General features: G+C 43.3%; 1 protein-coding gene across 1 annotated transcript in view; it reads left to right on the top strand.

The window, feature by feature from the left end:
* LOC116980011 (SPHK1 interactor, AKAP domain containing) overlaps positions 1–12,724 on the top strand; it is a 132,313-nt gene that overhangs the window by 98,933 nt on the left and 20,656 nt on the right. The window contains exon 7 of the mRNA XM_033032069.1: positions 102–1,303. Within this exon, the coding sequence (XP_032887960.1) occupies positions 102–1,303 (1,202 nt within the window). The remainder of the gene's footprint in view (positions 1–101; positions 1,304–12,724) is intronic.

Here is a 12,724-nt window from a genome sequence, read left to right as displayed (position 1 = left end):
GGGCAGGGCAGGGCAGGGGCAGGGGCAGGGCAGGGGCAGGGCAGGGCAGGGGCAGGGGCAGGGGCAGGGGCAGGGGCAGGGCAGGGGCAGGGCAGGGGCAGGCGAGAAACAGGCTACTGGGCAGAGAAAAAAAGACATCCAGTTACGAAAGCATTCCCGAAGAGGACACGGATTCCAACAGCTCGTGGGCTGCCGTTGGTGCCATGACTAAGTTTGGGCAGCCAGTGAGCAGGGGCAGTTCCATCTCTAAACAATCGAGCTGTGAGAGCATCACCGATGAGTTTTCTAACTTCATGATGAATCAGATGGAAAATGAAGGCTGGGGATTTGAGCTGTTGCTGGATTACTATGCCAGCAAGCATGCCAGCAACATTTTAAATGCAGCTCTGCAGCAGGCGTGCAGAAAGAATGGCCACCTTAGTGTAAGTGCAACGTGTCTGTCGAAACAATCGAGTACAGAGAGCATTACGGAAGAGTTTTACAGGTACATGCTCCACGAATTGGACAAAGAAAGCAAAGAGGGGAAAGCCAACAAAGAGCTCCACAACATGCTGGTTCCCCCTGCTGGGAGAACAACTTTAAGCTTTAGGCAGTCTTCAATGCCAGACAGACGAGCATCTGAGGGACGATTAACAGTAACTCCCCCTGTGAAAGCAAACTCTTTCGATGGCTTTGCCCGGAAGGATCGCAGAAACACACTGCACGTACATCCAGGTGATGCAGCAATGTCCACTAACCTGTACAAATCCTTAACAGACTCTTGTTTATATCAGAGGAGTAAAACCGACCACATCACTGACATGCTGATAAATGAAACTTGGTCAAATTCCATTGAAGCTCTCATGAGGAAAAATAAAATCATTGGCGATGATGCTGACAATCAGTGTGGTGAACCGTTGTCCAAGCAACAGGCCGAAACTTGTCCCACCTGGGTAGTTACAGACGCTATCAAATGTGGGAAATCAGGCAGCAGCAGTCAACAAGGTTCTTCTGAAACTGCACCCCATAACTCCAGAACTGAAAGCAAACTGTGTGAGACAGACGTTGGCCAGAGAGTGGAGAAAGCAAAATTAGTGACTGACAAGAAAGGCTTCAGTTCACACGATCGGGCAGCCGTGAAGAGAAAGAAAATGTCCCACTGCCCAAGGGAAGTCCCTTTAATTCATATAGAGGACGACCAAAAGGAAGAGATCAAGCAATGCCGGCAGGGAAAGGCTGCCTGCAGCATGAAGAGACCGATGGAAAGGAAGTTTCCTGAAGTCGATTCTGAAGGGCAAAGTGAATCTGCTTCTTTAATATCCAGGTAAATGTCAAAATAAACTCAGCACATTTCTTTTTGGTTGCCAGTACAAATTTGACCTGCGGCTATATGTTCAATATGTTTTTTATGATATTATGTTAAAAATGGAACGTGGCCCTAAGCATAGGAAAGAGTGTTATACTAGAATAACACCTTGCAAGCATTGTGATAGTCACATAATGCAAGAATTATTTAGAGAGCAACAAGTCATAGAGTCATAAAGTCATAGTCCCTTTGGCCCAACTTGCCCACACTGGCCAACATATCCCATCTACACTAGTCCTACCTGCCTGCATTTGGCCCATATCCCTCTAAACATGTCCCATCTACTGTATGTACCTGTCTAAATATTTCTTCAACGTTGCGATAGTACCTGTAGATCATAAGGGATTGTCTTTGGATCCCATCGCAGAAATTTGCACTGTTTACGAGTATCAAACATGTACAAGAGTATCAACCAGCTGTTCTACTCACCCTCCACAGTTAGTTGCTTGTAAAGTGTGTGGGTGAACAATGGAAAGGCAACCCCAACTACTGGATGCAATTCATTCCCCAAGGTTTTCAAAGATAGGTTTATCACTGGAGTATTGGGTCCTCCAAAACATTACATTTATCATGTCAGGCTTCAAATCACTCATGTACCACATCCCAAGCTATCTTCTTGCTGAAATTAATTTGCTGCAATTAATTCACATGTTTGCTTTTATTAATTCCCTTGGGAACCTATACCCAAAGATACCCAAAGAACCTAGAACCAAAGATTGACTAATTTGAGGCATATAATGGTTCTACAATTTAGATTTGAATTAAATTCATTTCAAATGAAGGTTGGCTTTAATAAGAAGATAGACACATAATGCTGGAGTAACTCAGCGGGACAGGCAGCATTTCTGGAGAGAAGGAATGGGTGACGTTTCGGGTCAATAGACAATAGACAATAGGTGCAGGGGTAGGCCACTCGGCCCTGCGAGCCAGCACCGCCATTCAATGTGATCATGGCTGATCATCCCCAATCAGTACCCCGTTCCTGCCTTCTCCCCATATCCCCTGACTCCACTATTTTTAAGAGCCCTATCTAGCTCTTTCTTGTAAGCATCCAGATAACCTGCCTCCACCACCCTCTGAGGCAGAGAATTCCACAGACTCACCACTCTCTGTGAGAAAAAGTGTTTCCTCGCCTCCGTTCTAAATGGCTTACTCCTTATTCTTAAACTGTGGCCCTTCTTCAGGCTTTAATTACTCTGTTGAATGAAACAATAGTTCACTCTCCTACATGAAAATAATAGCATGACTAGTCTGATCTTTATGTCACTTCACTCCATCCATGCCAAAACAAATGAATGTCATCAGATATTAAATATCTCAGCCAATGAAGACTATTTTAAATCCGCTCATCCAAAATCACTATAGATGTGCACAATAGATGGAATGTTGTTTAAATGATGTGCAGTTCAATGTCTGAATAATCAGTGTGAGAAGTATAGGTATAATAATAGAAAATACTTGAAATCTGTAACATGTCTGGCAACACGAGTGGCAAGAGAAAGTGGTCACATTTCAGATCAGTGATCTTTCGTCAGATGATCTTTCATCAGGTTAGGAATAATGCCTTTGTCTGCCTAATGCACCTCAGATACAGCCTCGCCATTGGAATATTTCCAAGATATATTTTTTGTTTATAGTTCAGTTTAGTTTAGTTTATTGTCATGTGTACTGAGGTACAGTGAAAAGCTTTTGTTGCGTGCTAGCCAGTCAGTGGAAAGACAATGCATGATTATAATCGAGCCATCCACAGTGTACAGATATATGATAATGGAAATAATGAGAATAACATTTAGTTCAAGATAAAGTCAAGTAAAGTACGACCAAAGATAGTCCGAGGGTCCCCAATGAGGTAGATAGTAGCTCAGGACTGCTCTCTAGTTGTTGGGAGGATGGTTCAGTTGCCTGATAACAGCTTGGAAAAAACTGTTCCTAAATCTGGAGGTTTGTGTTTTCACACTTCTATACATCTATTCATTTTATTCATTAAAGGGATGTGAGCTTTGCAGCTGAGCCAACATTTAATTGCCTATCCTGTGAGAAGGTGGTGTTGAGATGCCTTCTTGAACCATTGTAGTCATTTGAGGTGTGAGTATATCCACAAAGCTGTTCAGGAGAGAGTTCCACGATTTGACCCCAGTGGCATTGAAGGAATGGTGATTTATTGCCCAGTCAGCTAGGTGCGTGGGTTGGTGGGCAATTTCCTGCTGGTGGTGTTCCCATGCTTTTGTTGCCTTTGAGCTTCTGGCTGGCAGAGGTTGTGGATTTGGACATTTCTTTGTAAGGAGTCTTGGTGATTTATTGCAATACATCCTGTGGATTGTACAAACTGCTAGCACTGTGCATCGGTGACAGAGTGACTGAATGGTTCTGGATGTTTTATCCTGTATAGTATCAAGCTTCTTGAGTGTTATTGAAGCTGCACTAATCATGACTTGACCTTTACAGATGGTGGACAGGTTTCGGGGAATTAGACAGTAAGTAACTTGCTGGAGGGTTCCGAGCCTCTGCCCTGTTCTTGTAGCCACATTGTGTGCATTTCAGTTTCTGATCAGTGGTAACCCTTGGATATTGATAGTGGCGCTTTCAGTGATGTTATTGCCATTGAATGTCAGGGGTTGAGAACTGTCTCTTGTTGAATATCGTCATTTCCTGGCACTTGTGTAGCACAAATGTTAATTTCCACGTACCTCGGCACAGTGGCACAACGGTCGGGTTGCTACCTTACAGCGCCAGAGACCCAGGTTCGATACTGACTACAGGTATTGTCTGTTTGGAGTTTGCATGTTCTCCCTGTGACCAAGTGGGTTCTCTCCAGGTGCTCACGTTTCCCCGCATATCCCAAAGATGTGCAGGTTTGTAGGTTAATTAGCTTCTGTAAATACTCCCTGGTGTATAGGACATGGAACTGGTAATCATTGGTCGGCAGGGACTCAGTGGGCCAAATGGCCTGTTTCCACGCTGAACTAAACTAAACTAAAACTATCAGCCCAGGACATAATGTCAGCGATACACAAATGTTTTGTTGCAGGTACAGCCTTCTAGAACTTTCCATGGCAGGACCTTGTGTGATGCTGAGAAGGAGAAGGTTCAGGTTTGAATATGTTAGCTCCTTTTTTACTAACTCGGGACACCCTAATACTGTGCAGCCAATTTGGTGCATCTGAACCACAAAAAAACACAATGGCCTGTTTGATACCAAAACATCAATGAGATGTTTATGAAATAACTTCTTGTGAGCGAAGGAATAAATACTGGGCAGGATACCAGCGCTAATTCTCCTCATCATTTTGTCATTTTGCAATAGTATTGTTTATGTATATTTGAAAGAACATGCAAGTCCTACATTTAACACAATAGGCAATAGACAACAGACCATAGGTGCAGGAGTAGGCCATTTGGCCCTTCGAGCCAGCTCTACCATTCACTGTGATCATGGCTGATCATCCACAATCAGTACCCCGTTCCTGCCTTCTCCCCATATTCCCTGACTCTGCTATCTTTAAGAGCTCTATCTAACTCTCTCTTGAAAGCATCTAGAGAATTGGCCTCCACTGCCTTCTGAGGCAGATAATTCCACAGATACACAACCCTCTGTGTGAAAAAGTGTTTCCTCATCTTCGTTCTAAATGGTTTACCCCTTATTCTTGAACTGTGGCCCCTGGTTCTGGACTCCCCCGACATCGGGAACATGTTTCCTGCCCCTAGCGTGTCCAAATCCTTAATAATCTTATATGTTTCAATAAGACTTCCTCTCATCCTTTCTAAATTCCAGTGTATTCAAACCCAGCCACTCCATTCTCTCAACATATGACAGTCCCGCCATCCCGGGAATTAACCTTGTGAACCTACACTCCCTCAACAGCTAGAATATCCTTCCTCAAATTTGGAGACCAAAACTGCACACAATACTGCTTTCAAGAGAGAGCTAGATAGGGCTCTTAAAAATAGCGGAGTCAGGTGATATGGGGAGAAGGCAGGAACAGGGTACTGATTGGGGATGATCAGCCATGATCACATTGAATGGCTCGAAGGGCCAAATGGCCTGCTCCTGCACCTATTGTCTATTGTCTATTGTCTATTGTCAATACTCTAGGTGTGGTCTCACTAGGGCCCTGTTCAACTGCAGAAGGACCTCTTTGCTCCTATACAACTCCCCTTGTTATGAAGGCCAACAGGCCATTCGCTTTCTTCACTGTCTACTGTACCTGCTGTATCTGCATACTTACTTTCAGTGACTGATGAACAAGGACCCCTAGATCTTATTGTACTTCCCCTTTTCCCAACTTGACACTATTTAGATAATAATCTGCCTTCCTGTTTTTGCCACCAAAGTGGATAACCTCACATTCATCCACATTAAACTGCATCTACCATGTATCTGCCCACTCACCCAACCTGTCCAAGTCACCCTGCATCCTCATAACATCCTCCTCACAGGTCACACTGCCACCCAGCTTTGTGTCATCTGTAAATTTGCTACTTTTAATCCCTTCATCTAAATCATTAATGTATATTGTAAATAGCTACAGTTCCAGCACCGAGCCTTGCAGTACCCCATTAGTCACTGCCTGCCATTCTGAAAGGGACCCGTTAATCCTTACTCTTTGTTTCCTGTCTGCCAACCAATATTCTATTCATGTCAGCACTCTACATCTTCTATGTGGGACCTTATCAAATGCTTTCTGAAAGTCCAGGTACACTACATCCACTGGCTCTCCCTTGTCCATTTTCCTAGTTACATTAAGCATGATTTCCCCATTGAAACAGCGGACCGTCGGCAGAGGCAGTGCTGAGGGTTCAAAAACTCTGACCACCACGGGTGAACAAAGGAAGATGACTAAACTTTATTACCTTCCATCACAGTGAGGAATGTTGATTCCACTGTGGTGGATGTTTATGTTCAATTTATTGTGTATTGTGTTCTTTTTTACTTGTATGGCTGTATGGTTACTCAAATATCACTGTACTTGTGACAATAAATGTGAACTTGAACTTGAACTTGAACTAAATCCATGCTGACTTGGACCGATCCTGTTACTGCTATCCAAATGAGCCGCTATTTCATCTTTATTAATTGACTCCAGCATCTTCCCCACCACCGATGTCAGGCTAACTGCTCTATAATTCCCTGTTTTCTCTCTCTCACCTTTCTTAAAAAGTTGGATAACATTAGCTGCCCTCCAATCCACAGGAACTGATCCTGAGTCTATAGAACATTGGAAAATTATCACCAATGCATCCACAATTTCTAGAGCCACTTCCTTAAGTACCCTGGGATACAGACCATCTGGCCCTGGGGATATAACACCTTGGCAATCATTCACTAAAGTGTTAACTTAAATTATGTATCATCACTGGTTAAAGATTTGAAGCTTCCAATTCAAAGTCTGATGTTGATAGTATCTGGGGATGTTATGAAATGTGATGGTAGGATAAAGATTTTCTTCAGGCAGTGATATCTCATCCCCAATCAGTACAATAGATTAAGGTACAGAATTGCAGCAAGTCATGACAAATTGTTCTAGTATAGTCCTTCAAATATTGAAGTATTTAAATAATGAGAATAATCAGAAAAAAACCCAGAGGTCACCTTCTTTCAGGAGATTAATGGCACACACTTCAAAAGGACTGAAAAATCTGCTGCCCTGCAATCACAACAAACTTTCAGGAATTAAGCTCTTTAATTCCAGAGATGTCAGTCTTTGAGTTCATTTCTATCATAGAACAGTTTCTCATTCAATTGATTTCACTGCTTTCCATTTTATGGGGTACTTCTCAGAGATAATCTTTCTCTCACTCAAAATGACACGTTTGACCTTGAAAGACTGCCACAAGCATCTGTGGTCATGCTGTTGTCACTCGTTACAAAAAGCTTGTTAATACGAGACCTTCTCAAGGTCGAAGAGAGTTCATCCTTTGAGAAACAATATTTTAGTAATTAATAATTACACATGAGGTCATGGTTGTGTGGTGACTATTTCAGGTAATTATTAGAAGACTGCATACAGTAATTACTGTCTGATCTCTTTAATTCTCAAATGCATCTTATTAGTCTTGGACATGTAACAGGAATATAAACTCTCAGTGTTGGGGAAATGTTTTCATTTTGTATAAGGCTGCTTCCAATTGAATTACTAACCCTAAGAGACATAACACAAGCTAACGATTGTCAGCAGAATTTAAGGCCGCTGCATAACATGGAAAAGTAATTGGGTTAGGGGCAGAAAGGCGAGATATGACAAGCAGTTGTTTATCAGACTGGAGGGCAGCTTCTCAGAGGTGTGTGAAGTTAGTGCTGCTTTTCTTGGAAATCCTACACATTCATCCTACATGGGATAGAAGGCTATGTAGGATAAGATTTTCAGATTTCCAATGACTGCAACTTAGTTGTATGGAAAGTAGTGAGGAGGGTAGTGGTAAACTTAAAGAGGACATAGGCTGTTGGAATGGACAGAGACATGCAGATAATATTTAATCCAGATAAGTGACATTTGACAGAAAGAATGAGGAGAGGCAATAGAATGGTACAGATCTTAACAGGTACAGCTAATGAGGGGTCTTCTGTTTGACAAAATGATTAATAAAGCATTGGGGCTCTGAGTTTAGTTTAATGATACAACGCAAAAAAAAGCCCTTCGGCCCACCGTGTCTGCACTGACCAGCGATCCCCGCACATAATTGGCTTGGTATGAGTGTAAATTGTCCCTCGTGTTAGAATAAACATGAGGGACAATTTACACTCATACCAAGCCAATTAACCTACAAATCTGTACGTCTTTGGTCTGTGGGTGGAAACCAAAGATCTCAGAGAAAACGCACACAGGTCACGTGGAGAACGTACAAACTCCGTACAGATAGCGCCCGTGGTCAGGATCGCACCCAGGTCTCTGACACTAAGGATGTAGCTCTACCGCTATGCCACGTTGCCGCCCTATGTTACATAGTTATGTAGAAACTTTTTTAAAAATACTGCCAAATTCACAACTGGAATATTCCCTCCAATTGCGATCGTCGGTATTAGGAATGACTCAAGTTCAAGTTCAAGTTCAAGTGAGTTTATTGTCATGTGTCCCTGTATAGGACAATGAAATTCTTGCTTTGCTTAAGCACACAGAAAATAGTAGGCATTTACTACAAATTACAAAATAGTAGGCATTTACTACTCCTAGAGGGAATACAGAAAACAGTTACTTGAATAAATCCTGGGATAAAGAATTTCAGTTGTAAGAACATCTGGAGTTATTCTCCTTGGACCAGAGAAGACTGAGAGGAGATTTAATGAAGACACACACAATCCTGGTGGCGTTAGTAAGAGCAACTAGAGAGAAACAGTTCCCATTAGCAGATGGATCATGGACTAGCGAACACAGTTTTAAGTGTGTAGGAAGGAACTGCAGATGCTGGTTTAAACTAAAGAGACACAAAAATCTGGAGTAACTCAGCGGGACAGGCAGCATCTCTGGAGAGAAGGAATGGGTGACATTTCGGGTCGAGACCATTCTTCAGACTAGTTAGGGATAAGGGAAACGAGAGATATAGACGAGGATGTGGAGAGATAAAGAACAATGAATGAAAGATATGCAAAAAAGTAACGATGATCAAGGGAACAGGCCAATGTTAGCTGTTTGTTGGGTGAAAATGAGAAGCTGGTGTGAATTTGGTGGGGGAGGGATAGAGAGAGAGGGAATGCCGGAGTTACTTAAAGTTAGAGAAATCAATATTCATATCACTCGGCTGCCAGCTGCCCAAGCGAAATATGTGATTGGCAACAGATTAAGTTATGATGTGAGGAAAAACTTTAATGTAAGAAGTTATAATGAAGAACTCACTGGCTGTAAGCGTGATACATAGAGATTCAACTTTGCTTTCAGAATAGAACTAGGCAAATAAATGTATGTGAAGGCAAATGTTTTGCAGGCTACAGGGAAAAGGAACAATTAATGGATTGTTCAATGAAGAGTTGGCACAAATCACAGGCCAAACCTCCTGTGCTGTAGTGATTCTGTGATTGCATGAACTGTACATGCCTTATGCATCAGCAGATGAGTAGAATTAGTAATCTGATTTGACCAAAATAAATGAGCATCCAACTCTGTTTCCTGCCACCTCCCCCATTTTACCACCTTTAATTGAATCTGGCTGCTTTGAAGATTTACATTATTAAAAGCTCCACCCATTTGTTTTCCCCATAGCCCTGCAATTTATTTTCCTCAAGTACATATCCAATTCCCTATGGAAAGATTAAATTTGATTTGTTTTCATTGATCTTTCAGGTGTAATTTCGTTGTGCTACCTTTAGTTGTTCTATCATTCGCCTTATTTCTTCCCCCAATGGGAATAATTTCTCTTCACTGACTTGAAACATTTCATCACATCTCTCTCTTCTTCTTTAAGGACAGCTTCAGTTTCTCTAATATACCAGTGTTTGTGGTCCTTCATCCTTGAGAGCATTCAAGTTGATCTATTCTCCGCCCTCTCTATGGCCTTCAAAAGCACCTAAACGCAATTTTCCAGTTCCAACTGAGCCAGTGTTTTGTAAGAATGCTTTTGCATTCTACACTCTCTAGCATATGTCCTTATGGACCATGTGATTCCATTGAATCCATTGTGGAACTCACCTGGCGCTTCCAAGTGTAGACTGCCCCAAATGCAACCTGCCTGTGCAGAGTGGCTACCAAACACGCAACAATGATCTCAATCTGTGGACAATGTGTGTGCAACATCGCCATTGTAACACCGGAGTTTGGAAATAGTGTGGGTCTTGATAAGGAAAGCAGGAGCTAACTGAAGGAAGCAAGGCCCACACACACTACATCCATAGTAAATAAAGATTTACATGGGTTGACTCCTCTGTGTGAAATGACAAGCCTTTATCGCAGGTTATTTTATAAACATAAGAAAACTTCACAGATGCTCCCTGACCTGTGGAATGTTTCCAGCACTCTTGTGTTTCATTTACAAATCTGCTGAACTGAGGCCAAATACGGATATTTGCAAATAATTACTGATTTGGAACATTGAATGAGAAATTTGATCATTTTATCATGGAATGCCATATTTGTACAGATATGTACAGACATTGTAACCCACACTAGGGTGCAACCTGCTCACCAACTCGTTCCTTACTTGCCTAGTGCCAATGGGTAATGGGCCACACCATACCATGCCACAGCACTGGCCATCCCCAAACCAACTGACTGCTGCAAACCAACTCATTGTTCTTGACCTTGTTGACTAATCTCCCCCCACCCTCATCCCCCCTTCAGACTCCTGATCACTCGGTCAGCCCAGACCCAAACCTTGCCCCTTTCCTTCTGACCATTCAGCCGGTGCATGTCTGTCACCCATCACTGATGAACAGAACTCCCTCACATCGAGGTGAGGAGGAACTTCCTTGGTCAGAGGGTAGTTAATCTGTGGAACTCATTGCCACAGATGGCTGTGGAGGCCATGTTAGTGGATATTTTTAAGGCAGAGATAGACAAATTCTTGATTAGAATGGGTGTCAAGGGTTATGGGGAGAAGGCAGGAAAATGGGATGAGGAGGCAGAGATCAGCCATGATTCGCTGGACTCAATGGGCTGAATAGCCTAATTCTACTCTGATAACTTGTGAGTCCCAGTCATCACCCGTCCTCTTACTAGATCATCAATATCCCTCCCCCTCCATGAATGTTGCTCCAGAATGATGTCAAGTCCCTGATCCTGATCACAGAACTCCCCTCCTGTCAAAGGCTGGGAATATCTGACATGACCGGGGCATGTTTACCAAATAGAGTTCACCCATCTGCCTCAGACCCTAGACCTGATCTCCAAATGATTTGTAAGCCAAGGCTCTTACCCAACTGCTAAGTCTATGTGGCCCCAGGTCCCTTACCTGATGGTTGTTGACCCGAGTTGATCCCAACATCCTTACCAATTATCAACTCAATATAACCCAAGATTCTTTACCTCTTTATCAGCCTATCCAAAACTAGGCTCTTTACTCCATTGTTGACCCAAGATAATCCAACGCTTCTTACCTCATTGTCGACCCAACACTTACCTGATGCCTCTTGCCCATCAACCCAAACAAGTCGCCACGATCATTACTTGTGTTCCAACGCCTTCAGCGGGTTCTGATCCTGATTACCAATCCAACGAGCCCATCATCTCGCCTGTTTGCTTAAATGATTTCCAATTTATCCTAACCCTAACTTGATCGGTCCTCCATTCCAGTTGCCAATCCTCTTCCCACCTCTGCCAAACTCACTCCTGGATAACATATTTTCAGTTTTCTAAAGGCATCATTCACATTTGATATCAGGCAATAGTCAGCACATAACAAGTGCAATCCTTGGCATGTTGCAACACTTGTTGCAAACACTCCTGTTTGTCAGTTATAAAAATCTGGATGCAACATAACTTCCTCAAACTCAACAGCGATAAGACAGAATTCCTCCTCATAGGCTCCAAAGCCACACTCAGCAAAATCAATAACCCCAGTCTCACCATCGACGGCACCACTGTCTCCCCATCTCCCCAGGCCCGCAACCTTGGCATGATCTTTGATTCCACCCTCTCCCTTGAGCCTCACATCCGCCATGTCATTAAAACCTCCTTCTTTCATCTCCGCAACATCGCCAAACTCAGACCCTCTCTCACACCTCCCGCTGCTGAAAGACTCATCCATGCCTTCATCTCCTCCCGACTGGACTATTACAACTCACTTCTCCTTGGCATCAGCTCCACCTACATCAACCGACTCCAAATGGTCCAGAACGCAGCCGCCCGACTAATCACCCACACCAAATCCTGGCATCACATCACTCCAGTCCTCAAACAACTTCACTGGCTTCCCATCTCCCACCGGATCACCTACAAAATCCTGATCCTCACCTACAAAACCCTCCACCATCTGGCCCCCCCATATCTCACTGACCTCCTCTCCCCCTACCAACCCTCACGGTCCCTCAGATCCACATCAGCCGGTCTCCTCTCCATCCACAAGTCCAACCTCCGCAGTTTTGGGGACAGAGCCTTCTCCAGGGCAGCTCCCAGGCTCTGGAACTCCCTCCCCCAACTGATCCGCAATTCCGTGTCCCTCACCATCTTCCAGTCCCGCCTCAAGACCCATCTCTTCACCTCTCCCTATCCTTAGCCCCACGTCCCCCTCCCTTTTCATCTGTGCATTAATTGCCTCATATTGTGTTTTGAATTGTATTCTGTCTTTACTTTGTGTACTAGTCATGTCTCTACTATTTATTTCATTCCCCTTACATGTTTTTCCTCTACCTGCTAAATTTTTGTAAGGTGTCCTTGAGACTCTTGAAAGGCGCCTATAAATAAAATTTATTATTATTATTATTATTACTTGCAAGATCAGTTCAGACTGAAGTCC

Source organism: Amblyraja radiata, chromosome 13 (assembly GCF_010909765.2).
Source record: "Amblyraja radiata isolate CabotCenter1 chromosome 13, sAmbRad1.1.pri, whole genome shotgun sequence".
Taxonomy (NCBI): domain Eukaryota; kingdom Metazoa; phylum Chordata; class Chondrichthyes; order Rajiformes; family Rajidae; genus Amblyraja; species Amblyraja radiata.
Note: the sequence above shows the minus strand (reverse complement) of the source record. Positions and strands in the feature narration are given on the sequence as shown.